General features: G+C 45.2%; 1 protein-coding gene and 1 long non-coding RNA gene across 4 annotated transcripts in view; one reads left to right on the forward strand and one right to left on the reverse strand.

Moving 5' to 3' along the window:
* The window catches only part of PRKCB (protein kinase C beta), a 367,575-nt gene that overhangs the window by 35,620 nt on the left and 315,850 nt on the right, over positions 1-16,105 (reverse strand). For both annotated transcript variants that reach the window (XM_081554487.1, XM_081554486.1), the window contains exons 11-15: positions 12,757-12,848; positions 10,895-10,957; positions 5,492-5,630; positions 1,348-1,428; positions 965-1,072 (exon numbers count right to left, since the gene is read on the reverse strand). In XM_081554487.1, coding sequence (XP_081410613.1) covers positions 965-1,072; positions 1,348-1,428; positions 5,492-5,630; positions 10,895-10,957; positions 12,757-12,848 — 483 coding nt within the window. The remainder of the gene's footprint in view (positions 1-964; positions 1,073-1,347; positions 1,429-5,491; positions 5,631-10,894; positions 10,958-12,756; positions 12,849-16,105) is intronic.
* Positions 4,805-6,393, forward strand: LOC145531605 (uncharacterized). 2 transcript variants are annotated; one of them, XR_014072598.1, is made up of 2 exons: positions 4,805-5,025; positions 5,830-6,393. It is a non-coding gene; the product is annotated as an uncharacterized LOC145531605 (long non-coding RNA). The 2 variants fall into 2 exon arrangements; XR_014072599.1 differs by having other exon boundaries at positions 5,833-5,945.

The raw sequence follows: 16,105 nt of genomic DNA on the forward strand, positions 1-16,105 counted from the left end.
GCTGGCACTGCTGACTGGTGGGAAGGAAAACTTCATAAAGGCAGCATCCTTGAGCCCTGTTCTCTGGGGTCTCACAGTGTTACTTTCGTACTTTCATCAGAGTTGAAGAGTTACCACATTTGAATAATATACTTAAAAGGTGGTGGTTTTTAAGCAACACAGGGACTTTTTCACGATACATACAGATGCCAAACTTAATCTCTAGGGGGGAGGCTGAGGTGTGTGCCTTTAAAAAAAGCACCACAGGTCATCCTGATGGTGCCAACCGGGAGGACCACTGGTCTCCAGGGATTCACCCAGGTTACTGTGAGCACGTCCTGGCCAAACAGAGATCAAAACAAGCAATCCTTACCCAAAACAGGTGTCCTGCTTTGTTCACAGGTAAATTTGCATACATCACAATGTACAAATTTGCAAACTTTTCCGTCATTTGTGGGTTAGGGGAGAGTGGGGGTTGGGAGACACTCAATTTGGGTCAACTTATCTAGAGGATTCCTTAAATTCAATACTGTGATTATTTTCTCAGGACAAAAGTCACACGCTCTTACTATTAACTAAACTCGTAGGCCCCAGCGCTGAGTGAGGCTGACCGGTCATGCTGCACCCCTCTTGGGTACCTTCCCTGGGTTCCAACTCTTTGGCAAAGTTTCTGGGCTCCCCACCTCATTCATTCCATAAGCCTTCCTCTGTACTGGCCTAGAGCCTGGAGCCCAGCCAGCAGCAAGGTGCTGCTGCAGGCAGGCCTCCATGGTGCTTCTGTGTGAATTAGAAGAAAGCTCCCTTTCCTCTGGGAGGCAGCAGATCTGTACTGGGCTCACAGGCTGGCCAGTGGACCAGGGGTGGAGTTTGACCTCCACTACCCATCCCTCACCCCAGGCGAAGCATCCTTGTGCAGGGCATGACCTGCAGCCCTGCACCCCTGCAGGTGGTGGTCCTGGCTGCCAGCTTTAAGGGGCTCACTCACCCCTTTGCAGATGGCCACAGCTTCCTTGGACATGGACTTCGGATAAGCCACGTTGTGTTCCATGATCGACTGGAAGAGTTCATCCTCATCCTCCCCTTCAAACGGTGCCTGTGGAGCAGAGCACAGGGAGGGAGAAGGAATCCTGCGTGAACCACCCCCCGCCCAACTGCCCCAAACCAGCATGCCCAGCTCCTTGGCTCCACAGCCAAGCCATACCCATGGCTTCCAGGAAGAGGATAAGGGAAAAAGGTAACCCCAAGGTCATGGAAATCACAGAGGTTCAGAGCTATGAGCTAGTATCCGGCTGACACTCTCTCTTTAAGAAATCATGGGGATGGGGGTGGGGGAGGACTTTCCTTACAAGTCACTTAAAATTCAATTACCTGCCCAGCCAACATCTCATACAGCAGGACGCCAAATGCCCACCAATCCACGGACTTCCCATAGGGCTGATAAGCAATTATCTGGAAAACAGAAGTCATCCGTCAGGGAGATGAGCAGGTTCTTGCAGTGGCTGAGAATGAATATGCACTTCTCTTACAATAGGACTGGAGCATCCCTGGGGGGTGGCGGGGGTGCGGGGGAGTTCTTCCTTTGCCTGACACCCGCCCATTGTGAAAGATTAAATTGGCCGTCACAGTCCCAGATGTGGGCCTCTGTCTAAAGGAGTGAACAAGGAGTCCAGTGACCACCAAAGCTATTTCTTTACCTTAAGAAGATGGATATCCTTTACAGAGATACCTGCAGGCAGGGAAGGCATCTGTGTATGTCACATTGCCTTTTCAAAGCACTTAGTACGGTTGTGTTATTTTTAATTTTAATACAGTGAGCATGGCATTTTAAAGGAGAAAACTCCTTTTTCTTTCTCATGATAAAAGTAATAGCATTTATACAACAATGTGAACATACATTAAGACTACTGAACCATATGCTTAGAAATGGTTAAGATGGCAATGTGTTTTTTTGCCACAATTAAAAAATTTTTAAGTTAAAAAATGTAATAGCATTTATTATTATTTATTTAAAATACAGATATACTAAGAGAATACAATTAAAACAGTTCTTTATGAAGAGAGACATTATGATTGATATTTGGTCTATTTTCCTCTAGATTTTTTCTATTAATATATATTAAACTCTGTGTGTATGAATGTGCTTTACATAAATACTTTATATGGAACTTTAATGAAGCATTTTATTCATTTAGAATTTCCATGCTAATATCTGCACATCAACATAACCAGCTTTTACCTCTGCATAATGTACCATTGGATGGATATACCAAAATCTATTTCATCAATATCCAACTGATTAGGTTCTTCCATGTAATTAGATATGTGGACATCTGTTCAATTTTCTTTCCTTAAGATAAAACTCCTAGGAGTAGAACTGGTGAATCAAATGGTATATCTAGTTTTAAAGGTTTTCATACTTATGACCAAATTGCCAGAGCATGGTAAAGTCTAGAACAGCTGTGTGACCATTCATTAGGATGCAGGAGTGAAAACTAACTGTATCAAAGGGATTAGTTAAGGAGTTAGGGATCGACATGTACACACTGTTATATTTTAAATGGATAACCAACAAGGACCTACTGTATAGCACAAGGAACTCTGCTCCATGTTATGTGGCAGCCTGGACAGGAGGGGAGTTTGGGAGTAAATGGATTCATGTATATGTATGGCTGAGTCCCTTCGCTGTTCACCTGAAACTATCACAACATTGTTAATCGGCTCTACCCCAACACAAAATAAAAAGCTCAAAAAAAAAAAGGGGGGATTGGAAGGTGATACAGCAAAGGTTAAGGGGTTGCAGATTGAGGGCCACACAGTCCAGAGTTGGAATCCTGACTGCTGTTGCCCAGCCTGTGACCCCAGGAGACGTTCCTTAACATCTCTAAGTCTCAGTTTCTGCATATACAAAACCAAGTGTATAATAATATCTATGTCACAGGGTTTTAATAGGATGAAAGAGAAATACGTGCTTCTCACATATTATGCCCTCAAAATGTCAGCTATGACTTGAAAGTTCTCTAATTCAGTGATAGCTGGTTTTATTGAACAAATGTGTCTCAGCAAGCCTCGCTATAAAGCTTGGCTATAAAGTCTGTCTCTCCACCTCCATCTCCCACCTTGGCTTCTCCCCTGAAATCACAAGTGTCCTCTGAGGAGAACTGCCTGCAATGGATGAAGGGAAAGCTTTCTGTGAGAACACTTATTGAAAGTGTTTTCACACTTTTAAAGTACTTCATGTCTCTTTTGATCCTCATGACAACCTAACAAGTTAATCCTTTTCCAAAGGGAAATAGAGCCTGGGAGGTGAAAGAAGTTGCCAGAGGCGAGGGGGTTAGTTAATGGCAAAGCAGGGGGAAACCTGACCTGCAGTTTATTCCTCCTACCTGCAGGTTGTGGGCTGCGGGCTGGAGGAGGATGCTGTTTTCCAGGTAACACAACTTGGGGCTTTACGACCATCCAGGAATCTTTGAAAACTACACATGTGGGGGCCCACTCTGCAGTGACTCTGATTCCATTCATCTAGGGTGATGCCTGGCCATCCCCATTTTAAAAGCTCCCCAGGGACTTCCCTGGCCATCCAGTGGTTAAGACTTTGAGTTTGCAAGGCAAGAGTTTGATCCCTGATTGGGGAACTAAGATCCTGTGTGCTGTGTGGAAGGGAAAAAATTAATTAATTAAAAAAATAACAAAAGCTCCCCAGGTGATGGTAAAGGGCAGCAGGCCTTGTGAACCAGAGATCACTGAACTCACAGCAGATCAAGGAATTGTATCTGATATCTTAACTAATCAACACAATGATAATAAAGCAATGTATGTCACATAGGAAAAACTCCATTGGGTCCTAATAAAGGGTTAAGTGCTCAAAGGATTACTTTGCAATTCCTCAAGTAATACACAAATACATTTACCTTGTGGAAAATTAAAACAGTATACAGATTAAGCTAAATTTCCCTTTACAATGGCCTTATCCTCAGAGGTAACCAGTGTTGTAAAACCAGTCTGGAATCTTCATGCATTTTCTATACTTCTGCATGCATATCTACACACTCGTAAGAAACATATAGCAGTGTTCTGTGTGTTGTTATTTACCATAAATGGCATCATATTGTATTTATCATTCTGTAACTTGATTTTTTCCTCTCAACGTTTCAACATCTGCATATACATCTCATTCACTTTTTGAATTGATGCCTAGTAGTATTCCACACTGAGGAGGGCATGGCAACCCACTCCAGTAATCTTGCCTGGAGAATCCCATGGACAGAGGAGCCTGGTGGGCTACAGCCCACGGGGTCGCAAACAGTTGAACACGACTGAGTGACTAAGCCCAGCACAGTATTCCATACTATAAATCACTCAGTCTATTGCCCATCCCTTGATTAACAAACACTGTTCAAGTTAGTACAGACAGGTGTGCTCTGATCTTTATAAGGGCTGCATAATATTTCTTAATATGAATTGCAACCCTTTTCCTTCACTGGTAGTCAGAGATTGTGTCCTATTTTTCATTATTAAAAATAGTGCTGCATTGAAGAAAGGACTTTGAAGACATATCCTTCCGAGTACGGTGTGTGTGTGTGTGTGTGTGTGTGTGTGTGTGTGTGTGTGTGTGTGTGTGTGTGTGTGTGTGTGTGTGTGTGTGTGTTGCCAATTAGATTCCTAAAAGAGGAAGAGTTTTGGTAACAGAGTAGGCAGGTTTTAAATTTACTGCCAAGCTACTTAGTGACATGGGTCCTCCCATCACCATTGTTACATATGAAGCCTTAACAGTCAAGAAGAGAGGAATTCTAGAATGTCCATTTCCAAGCCTCTATGCCAAGCTCGCAGTGCCTTTCCATAAAAACCCAGTAACAGATTGCAGGATGCCACCTTCCTGAGCACCAATGCAGAGAAAAAGGAAGGCTATCATCTGGCACAAATTTTTGTACCATGACACGTTGGGGAAATCCATTCTGCAACTGACCGCTTCCTCTGGGAAGGGAGGGGGAGGCACTAAAATAAATCTTCACACTTTCATTTATATCTTCAATCATAGGAAGAAAAATGGTGAGTCTTTTAGGATTGAGCACAACTACTGCATACCTATGAGCACACAGATCCTGTGTCATACGTCTGTCCAGGGAATCCAATCTCTCTTTCTCTCACTCCTTCTCTGCCTTCCCCTCTCCCCTGAACACACGTTTCAGTGGCATAATTAGGAGGTATCATATGGCCATGAGCCACAGCAGCTTGACGAAGAATCTTACTGATGTGTGGTGGATGGTTCTTTTGAGTTTTATTTAAATTTTCTCCCAAACCTTGATGTATTTTGGGTCTGAGCTTCTGGGATGTGTGCTAAGTTAATTTACATGTGTGATCTCAAAGGAACGATTTGAGTCTAGGAGAAGGACCAGCCTGAGGTCCTGCTTGTCTGGTCCCCCTTGGACCTCTCCCAGCTGCAATGTGGCCACCTAGGGCTCAGGGAAGACGTCAATACAACACAGACACGCCAGAGGGGTTGGTGTCAGCTCACCTCGGGGGCGATGTAGTCTGGGGTGCCACAGAAGGTCTTGGTTGTCACCCCGTCCCAGATGTTTTCCTTACACATGCCGAAATCAGCGATCTTGATGTGGCCCTCGGAATCCAGCATCACATTGTCAAGTTTCAGATCACTGTGGGGACACAGATTTAGGGACTCAATTAAATGCTATTTCTTTTGAGTCAACCAACATCCACTCACTACGTGCAAAACGCTGTACCATGCATGTTGGGGGCACAGCAGTGAGTACAACCCAGTCCTCACCCTCCAATAGCTTATAATCTGGCAGAGAGACACGAGGGTCTGCAAACCTCTGTGCTTTTCTTTTCCAGCAGTGCCAACTGTGCCAAGTGTCTTGGGAGGACGCAATGAGACAGCAACTCTGAGAAGAGCCATCCACAGACAGCTAAATAAAATAGAAGCTTCCTGCATCTGGGCAGAGCATCCACCGAAGTGTCCTTTATCTGTGGGCATCTCTAGAGTTGACCTTTGCAACATCAGGATCCCTCACATTTCATAGGAAGGTTTTATACAAAACTATCATTTAAAAAATATCTCCGAAGAGCATGAAGAAAAAAAAAAAAACTGATTGAGAGCATCTTATTTACCACCAAGTACCCCAAGCTCCCCTAAGCCAGTTCCTAAGTCATGAACCCAGGGGTTTCTACTGACTTCCAATCAAAAAATATTTGTTGCACACCTACTTTGTGACAGGCACTATGCTTGGAGTGAAGTATATATTATGAACAAGATAATCAAGCATCTTGTTCTTATTCAGATTAAATTCTAGTAGAGGGATAAAGTCAATTACCAAGTATTCAAATCTATAAGCATGCTTATTGTAGCTTCTGATGAATGATATGAAGGAAATAAAAAGATGATTAGATGGACAGGAACTGGGGGAGGTTACTGTAACAGAGCATCAAGAAGGTATCACCTTCAAAGAGTCATGTCCTAAACACGGGCTCCACTTTCATTCTATTTCATCTGTGTTGATGGGGAGAGTTTGATGTTTGGGGACCCTTGCACATTTCCAGCATACCTGATGACTCCAATATCATTACACTTTCCTCCACCTTTAACACTGATACCAAAGTCATCACTTGGGTGTTTCAGCACCCATGAGTAGGTATATTCTATGGGCCAGACTTCCTCAATCCCATTAGAAATCCAACTTCCTCAGAGGTTAAGGGATCTACCATTCAGTTCAGATCTCTCCCTCAAATCACCTTTGCTGGGTGGTGGACATCTGTGGCTCTGCCTATTCTAGTATCTTGGGGTGAGAACATCCTAATATTTCTTTGAAGAAACAGCTTCCCTGATTCTCAAGCCATATGAAGTTGGTGATGCTGATCTTAACTCCTGGTTCCAGGAGTGGTCATGTGGGCCTGTCCTGGCCAGTGGAAATACTCCATCCTGCTAGTCACAGTGGATCACAGCTCCTGGTCACAGTTCAGGAATGGCCATGAGACCCCATATGAGCTGATCAAAGCCTCTGAACATTAACATCAGCCCCAGCATTTTTGCTGGCACCATCAGGGAAGATATGAACTCTTTTTACATCAGGATCACTCGGGTGGTAGAAACTAAGTCTAGATGCGCAAGGGGTCACCAGGTGGAGAGAAGGAAGCTACTGTAGATATAGCAGAACTCAGAGGGAGTGAATAAATGCTCATAACATCATTTGAGCCCTAGTCCTAGACTTTTCAGTTATGTCACCCATAACACACCTCTTTTAACGAAAGTTTGTTTGAATCGAGTTGCTGTCATAATTTTCAACTAAAAGAATACAACCTGAAAATATATCTTGGCATCTCTTATTTGTGTCTGTGAGGTCTCTTCATCCAAAGGGAAGCCCATGTGCACCCCACCGTTTACCAACAGCAAAATCCTAGGATCTCTAGTGCTGTCCATGGTACTACCCACATCCAACCGTCATGCTTCTCTACAAGCCACAGTGGTCTCTGAAGGCCAGCTTAGAACTTAGAAAAGCTGGACTCAGAAGCAATAAACATACCAGGTCTGCATGTGATTTGATTAACAGGGACCCATGACATTTCCCTCAGCCTGACCACATGCCCCTAAACAGGCAGTTGGGGCAACCCCAGAAGTGATGACATCTCCAACTATTATAGAAAAGGAGCTTCAGGTGCTAAGAGCCAGCAGGGCATGGGGCTGGAGCAAACTGTTACATAATAATGTCACATAGTAATGTTTTGATAGTCCACTCCATTCTTTTGTTTAATGTAATAAATCCTCATCTATGTTTCTAAAGGGGCCTGGCCAGATGTCTTCATGGTCACAAATCCATCAAGAGCAAAATCAACACACATTCCAAAGATGGCAATCTACAAATCAGACACTAAGTTTGGAAGTCTTTCATCTTCCCCTCGCCCAACATCTCCAGCCATGGTCCTCAGAGAGGACAAATCTATTATGGGTCCTCACCCTCTTTACTTAAGATCTGTCCAAATAACCAGAGATCCAAATGAAGAAGAAGGCATTTATAACATTTAAAAAGACTCTGTGTGCATGTGCTTAGTCACTCAGTCGTGTCCGACTCTTTGTGACCCTTTGGACTGTAGTCCACCAGGCTCCTCAATCCATGGGATTCTTCAGGCAAGAATACTGGAGTGGGCTGCCATGCCCTCCTCCAGGGGATCTTCTCAAACCAGAGATCAAACCACCTGCATTGCAGGTGGACTCTTTACCCGGTGAGCCATCAGGGAAGCCCCTGAAAAGACTCTGCCACCATGAAATCAATCTATGTGAACTTATAAAGCCATTTATCTTCTGTCATGTAAATTTTTTGCAGTTTTCATTGATTATCAATTGCCATCTCCACCAAAGTTCCTAATTGTGAGCAACAAAAACCAACTCTGACTATTTCAACCAAAAAAGGAGTTTTTAGAAAGGAAGTGGAGGAGCTTTGAGAATCTTCAAAAAGGCTGGAGAAGCAGACTTGGAGGCTATGCAGTCATGAACAATGACGAACCAGCACAGAAATGACCCAGTGAAGATGCCACTGATGTCACCATTGGGTATAGACATTGTCCTTTGTTTCATGAAGCCCTAATGCTGGACTCTGGGTGTGATTCCTAAGAACCACTTCTGGAAATTAGACATAGTTGATGACTACGCACATGCTCCATTCTACGGGCTCTGCTTCTTGGTCACTAACTTTCGATTCAAGGTCTTCAGTGAATGTGACAAGCATCAGAGCCTGAGTTGTGTGTCTGTTCTTCCTATAGGGAGGCTGCAAAAGTATCTGGTATGTTAAATCTTTAGAGGAAGATATGGACTCCATTCCTACCCACAAATGAAAGGGGTTCCGAGGGTGAGTGGCTTAAAAGAATGACAAATATAATGGAGGAAGAAAGGAAGAATGTACAGGTAGGAGAAAAAGCCTTGCATTCAGGCATGGTCTAGCACCTAGAATCCTAATCTTTGGATTTTATGACCAATGGATCCCAGATTCCAATCTAGTTCCCTGATATATTAGAAACCTTGCCTTGAATCCCAGCCCTGTTGGCAAGAACTCAAATCATTTCCTGTCCTGGTTCCTCCCCTGGGACTGAGTTTTATTCCAATAAATTTATAGTCCCTTATTTTATCTTCTCAGCAATGCTTAAGCGCCTGATTCTATTCTTGTGGAAGCCCATCCCATAGAGGAGTCAGGTTCCAATGTCAGCACGTAAGGAGAAAATCGTGTAGAGTGAACAATTACCCACAATCCCCTGTTCTTCGGTTTAAGCACCAGCTGAAGTCACCAACTTGAATGTAGGGGTCTTCATGTCATCCGGAAGATAATGTGTACCTTTCAACACCAGAATTACATTCAGTACAACAAGATGCTCCCACTATGACAGTCAAAGGGGAAACTGGGGGAATCAGAGGCTTCACGGGTCCCGTTTCATGCATACATGGTGACACATGCTCATTGAGGGTGAGCATGGGTAGAATGACTACACTGTTTACAGTTGAAATTATTATGGTTACTCGCTGTTTCTATTTCTTTACTGAGATCAGGACTGTGCCAGGTAAAACCACTCTGCTTCTTGACCTTCATTCCTCCGTTATCAGGAGCACACAGGCAGAGAGGGGACTCAATGCACTCAGGACCTGCTACCTCCAGGAGTGAAAAAAAGCCCCAGGACTCCGCAGGCTTCTGTCAAGGCCCCTCACCTTCCATCCCTCCATCCCACCAGGGCCTGCAGCCTCACTTCCACCTTCTGCCTTGATATCACCAGGCTAATCTCCTCTATGCCTTTTAGTCCCATGTCCTTCAGTTGCTTTAGGAAGATCAGGCTTCCGAGGGTCTTCCCTAACTCTTCAGACCCCAGTCTCATGCTCTCTCTGGAATGTCAGGCAAGCACCACCACCCGGCCCATATCAGCCCCCTCCCCCACTTGACTTTCCTCCATAGTACTTCTCACAACTCGGCAGACAGCATTTTTGTGATTTATGGGATCTGTCTTCCACCACTGGGACCTGAGCTCTACAAAGGCTGGCCTTTGTTTTCTTCACACTGCATCCCCCCACCTTGAGTAGAGGTCAGTATATGATATGGTGGGCTTTCAATAAATGTTTATCAAATCAGTGAATCAAATGGACTTTGATGACTCTTCAAGATCTTTTAAACAGACCCTCGCCCGGGCCAAGTGTCCTTTGGAAGCCCCATGCCACATGCCGACCTCCCTTGTATAACAAACCAGCCCAAGCCTGCACTGGAATGCTTGCATCCATGTAGTATAAGGAGAACTGTACACCCTGGACTCACTGACAAATAGCAGCCCCAGGCTCCACAGTCTGCCTTGCATGAGATATAAAGTGGGATGACTCATCCGACTATGATCATACACTTGCTCCTCCAAAAACGGGCAAATGCCAAGTCCTGAACTTAATCCTGTATTTCAGGGCAAGCTACTCAGAGATCCATTCCCAAACTGTAGTTACATAGCACAAAAAGAAAGAAAGAAAGGGAGAGAGAGAAAGAAAGGAAAGAGAAAGAAATTTGTTTGATAATAATATGATCCAGCACATTCTGCCAGCCAAGAGTCTTTGCTTGCTCCCCAAATGTGGGGTCCATGGGCAAGAGAAGGACGTGCTGGGTCCCCAGTGGTTAGCCTCCTCCTCTTAGAGCAAATGGTCTCACATCTGAGGCTCCGAACCATCCCTGGAGGCAGAGTCCGTCAAGATCTTCTATCATCATACAGAGCTGCCCAAACTTTGCCAGGGCAGTGGGCGATGCTGCCTGGCAGAGCACATGCCCAAGTTAGTACTGGAGGATTCCTCCCCCACCATGGATTCTAATTTTAAAAGCAGTTAAAGAAAGAGGCAGGGAAGGGAGGAGCCGAGGGAGCCGAGGAGATGGAAAGTACAGCAGTGTTCGCTTACCGGTAAATGATGCCCTTGCTCTGCAAGAAGAACAGACCGATGGCAATTTCTGCAGCGTAAAATCTGAAATTAAAAAAAAAAAAAAGCAATGGAGAAATTCAAGGACACCATATGCCCGGCAACTCTCAGAATTCAATACAATATTGAACTGGGCGTAGGGCATGAATGTCTCACCATGGATGGTCAACCACACATCTCATAAAACGATGTATGGGAGTCTGGACGGATGACCAGGGTTTAGAGAGCCATGAGGCTGCTTTAAGGACCAAATGGGGTGGGCGGAGGTTCAGCAACTATTTAGTGGGGAGGAGGCCACAGGATATGATGAACTGGCTGGAGGAGGATCGTTTCAGACAATAACAAGTTAAAATATCTCAGTGACATCTGTTGAAGGCTTACCATCGACCTTGTATCGTTTCAGATTATTATCTGATTAAACCTTAACAATAATCTTATAAGGTAGTGGCTCTGTGGTAAAGAATATGCCTGCCAATGCAAGGGACGCAGGTTCAGTCCCTGGGTTGGGAAGATCCCCTGGAGAAGGAAATGGCAACCCACTGCACTATTCCTGCCTGGGAAACCCCATGGACAGAGGAGCCAGGTGGGCTACCGTCCATGGGGTCACAAAAAAGTCAGACACGACTGAGTGACTAAACAACAACAAGGTGCTACAATTACCTCCCTGTTCCTCAAATGAGGAAACTGAGGCTTAGTGCCATGAAATACCCTGACCAAGTTACACAGCTAATAAATAGCACAGCCAGAATTGGAAGCAGCATCTGGCTGAAGTGTTAGCTTTTCATTTTCAAAATCTAAGAGAGAAATCTGGGGAGAACTAGAAAGCCCAGTTTATAAAGGCTGGGCAGGGCTTTGGGGAACTCTGTAAAGTGTCCTGACCATGTGTCTCATGTGATAATGGAATGAAGGTCAGCGGTCAGTTAGATGTTAGAAGTCATTTTACTTCTAACCAACCCATTAGAATTGTGCCAAGACACACAAATGGCATGACCTGGAAGCATGAGAATGGTAACCCTCCCAGAATCAGTGCTCATGACCTGGTCAGGAGGGAGGTGAAGGGGCAAGGCTGAGCTGAACAGGAGCCAGGAGGCCTCTGCAATGACAGGATGGGGCCCTGGGTGAGCCCCACGGGCTTTCTAGAGGGACAGTAGGAGCCCAGCAACCTCCCTAGGAGAGGTTAGCGCTGCCGATCCTGTGACTTGCCATGCTCCTATTCACCAACCGCAGGGAGACACAGGATGAAATGTGTGTTCTGGAAAAAAAGATACTGGCTGCCTCGTGGGCTGAAGGTGATGGAATGGACTCAGCAGGGGAAACAGATTTCCAAAAATCCAGAGTCAGTCTCCCCACTCCGAGAGCCACACAGCATAGTCACTATGCAGCTTGAGCTTTCACTTCCCTGGAATGAGGACAGCTAAGAGGGAGCAAGAACGTGAGCAAGGAAGATCTGGGTCAGAATTCTGGGTCTGCCTCACACGAGCTCTGTGACCATGAGAAAGTCTCTAAAATCTCTGAGCCTGGCACATGGTAAGCTCTCAACCAACATGGGAAAAGAAAATACAAAACCTACAGTGACATTCCCCAGGGAAATTTTTAGGGCTTTCCTTAAGAGCCAGGGGCAAAATTTGGAGGTCAAGAAATAGCTGTGGTTTTTCAAGCTTCCAGCTCTTAGCTGGTGTTAAGAAAGAAACAAGTAGCCCATCTCAGCAGAACACCCTCTGCCCCGGCCACGCATTTCTCTTAAAGAAGAAGCCCAAGATGTTTAAAATTCTTCTTTAGCTAAAAGCCCAAAGGAACTGACTACCCACTCATTCATCCTGAGGGAAAGGCACAGCACCACTTACACGGCATGAGGTTCCTTGAACCGGCCCACTTGCTGGATGTGGTACATGAGGTCACCGCCATTCACATACTCCATCACGAAGTACAGGCGATCCTGGGAGGAGACAGCAAAGAGCAAAGTCAGCCTTCTGGAGTTTCTTGGGCCCTGGATGGAGAGCAGGTAATAGCTGAGATTTATGATCCAAACTCCTAGGACTTGACGACAGGCCAGGTGCCTTGATTCCCCAAATGGAGTATTTGTGCCACTGGAAGTACACAGTGAACACAGGGAGAATGTGAAATTTTTTAAAAAAATCTTTATTTGGCAGTGCTGGTTTTTAGTTGCAGCATGCAAACTCTTAGTTGCAGCATGTGGGATCTAGTTCCCCAATCAGGGATCGAACCCAGGTCCCTCGAATTAGGAGCGCAGGGTCTTAGCCACTCGACCACCAGCAAAGTCTCTGAAATTTTTTAAAAAATGAATAACACTGGGCTTCCCTGGTGGTTCAGTGGCAAAGAATCCGCTTGCCAGTGCAGGAGATACAAGTTCGATTCCTGATCCGTGAAGATTCCACATGCCGCTGAGCAACCAAGCCCACGCGCCACAACTACTGAGCCTGTGCTCTACAGCCCTGGAGCTGCAACAAGAGAGGCCACCACAATGAGAAGCTCACACACCACAATTAGAGAGTAGCCCCCACTCACCGCAACTAGGGGAAAGCCCGTGCAGCAATGAAGACCCAGCACAGTAAAAAATAAATAAATACAATTAGAAAAAAATTAATAACGCTAAATTTACTCTCGTTTGTACTGGAAAATACAGCACATCAACCTTGTGACTTAATGGCCATCATTTCAGAGAAAGCTAATTTTAATAAAGAGTGAAGACTACTAAGTGAATAATCGTATGACAGGTAATAGGCAGCCATGGGAGCCAGCCTCCACGAGGTGCCCCCTCTGGTGATTTTCACGCCCCGATGGTCACTTTCTGGTGTCATCCCTTCCCTCTACGAACTGGTCTGACTCCTGTAACCAACAGGATACTGTAAAAATCCTGTGTGTGGCTTTCAGGACTGGTCATGTTGTGAAATATGTGTTTGGGTTTTATTTATATGTTGGGGTGGCTGAGTCGCCAATTTAAAATAGGGATTTGCTGTCAAAAGTCATGAAGCTATTGTGCGGGGCTGTTAGACCAGAAGCGGAGCTAGTAGAGAAGTGATGTGTAGGGCAAAGGGTCCCTGTGAAATCAATACAGGATCTCAAGTCTCCCTCCACCATTTATTAGCTGTGTAACTGCTGTTACTTAACCTCTCAAACCTCCAGCTTTCTCTCTGCCTCTAAAGTGGACATGATTCACCTGTCCTATAGAGTAAGTACATATATAAAGTATTCAAACATGAGGAGAAGGGTGTGACAGGGTTGAGATGGTCAGATGGCATCATCAACTCAATGGACATGAGTTTGAACAAACTCCAGAAGATAGTGAAGGACAGGGAAACCTGGCGTGCTGCAGTCTATGGGGATGCAAGGAGTCAGACACGACTGAACAACTGAACAGCAACAGCCTGATGGTGGCCATACAGCAAAGGTTTGCTGCTGCTGCTGCTAAGTCGCTTCAGTCGTGTCCGACTCTGTGCGACCCCATAGACGGCAGCCCATCAGGCTCCGCAGTCCCTGGGTTTCTCCAGGCAAGAATACTGGAGTGGGTTGCCATTTCCTTCTCCAATGCATGAAACGGAAAAGTGAAAGTGAAGTCGCTCAGTCGTGTCCGACTCTTAGCGACCCCATGGACTGTAGCCTACCAGGCTCCTCCATCCATGGGAGTTTCCAGGCAAGAGTACTGGAGTGGGGTACCATTGCCTTCTCCTACAGCAAAGGTTTAATCTACCATTAAAAAAAAAATCTTGCTTACAGTGCACAGAACTTTGTCTTATACATAACAGTCATATGTGCATTTGTCAAATGTATACTGAGTGTACAATAATTAGAATAACAACCATTCAATAAAGCTACCACCTTGTGAGCACTTGCTATGTGACAAAACGCTTTATATATTTTATCTCATGTATCTCTCTAAACAATTCAACGTGACAAGGATTACCATTTCTGGCAGGATTCGAACCTGGGCAGGTTGGTTTCAGAGTCTACGCTTGTAACCTCTTATTATACAGCTTCCTGTGTAAGGTTCTCACCCAGACATTGCATGGATGTGTGGGTGTGTCCTCCCGTCTGGGAGCTCTTGTCCAGGGGAGAAGGGAGGGGATATAGAAAGCCAGCCATGTGTCAAAAGAGCTGGCAGACCACAAGGGAAGGGTACGGGTTAATCAATTATTTTTGAACTATCATAGGACTTTCTCACCCCGATGCTACTTCACCCTCTCAACATCTCTAATGAGACACAGAATTATCACTTCTGTTCTCAGTGTCCAAGGCATATGAGATTTGCAAAAAGGTCACTTACAAGTTAGTGGCAGAGTGGAGACAGTCAGCCAGAACTGCCGACACCCAGCCCCTGGTTCTTAGGGGGTTTTTTGATAGAAAACAAGCCTAAAAATAGCATCTGTCTTTGCTGCACGTTGAAGAGAACCAAAACACTTGCTTTTAAAAATTATTTTTAAAACTAGCAGATGGCATCGGCCACAGAGAGAGAAGTAAGTGAGGGAGCGATTTCAGGAGCTTGCTTTCTGCTTGGAAGAACTCAACTTGCCCCCTCCCCCCAACTCATTAGTTAGAATCCCAACATCAGGGAGAGGGCTCCAGGGTGGATAATGCCATGTTTTGTGGTCTGTTTCTACCTCGAACTATATATGGGGCCACCCTGAGATCCGTCATCTCTGAACTGTACCGAGTGTGGTGTTGGCACACCGGCGCTTCAGCTATTAAACCTTACGGCTGGCATCTTGCTGTCCTTTCATTTTCTGAGCAAATACTTAATGATGCCCACTCTATGCCAGGCTCTTCTACTGCCAGAAATGCTGCTGTGAATGAGCCGCGGTGCCCGACAGTAAGGATTCCCCAGGCAAGTGGGGAGACCAGATAAACTTCCAAACGGCAAGGTTTCCTAAAATGGGGAGGGAGATAATTTTAGGTGGGCTATGGATGCATATGGTTTTACCTTTATAGTTCTGTGTTTATTTTGATGCGTACTGTGAAAAAAATATCACTAGCACTTGAAGCCCCTGATTTTACAGCTACTGATGTGAAGAGCCGACTCCCTGGAAAAGACCCTGCTGCTGGGAAAGACTGAGCGCAGAAGAAGGGGGTGACAGAGAGTGAGATGGCTGGACGACATCAATGACTCAATGGACATGGATTTGAGCAAACTCCAGGAGATGGTAAAGGACAGGGAGGCCTGGGGTGTGCAGTCTATGG

This window comes from Giraffa tippelskirchi, chromosome 13 (assembly GCF_054371585.1).
Source record: "Giraffa tippelskirchi isolate mGirTip1 chromosome 13, T2T-mGirTip1v1.2.pri, whole genome shotgun sequence".
Taxonomy (NCBI): Eukaryota; Metazoa; Chordata; class Mammalia; order Artiodactyla; family Giraffidae; genus Giraffa; species Giraffa tippelskirchi.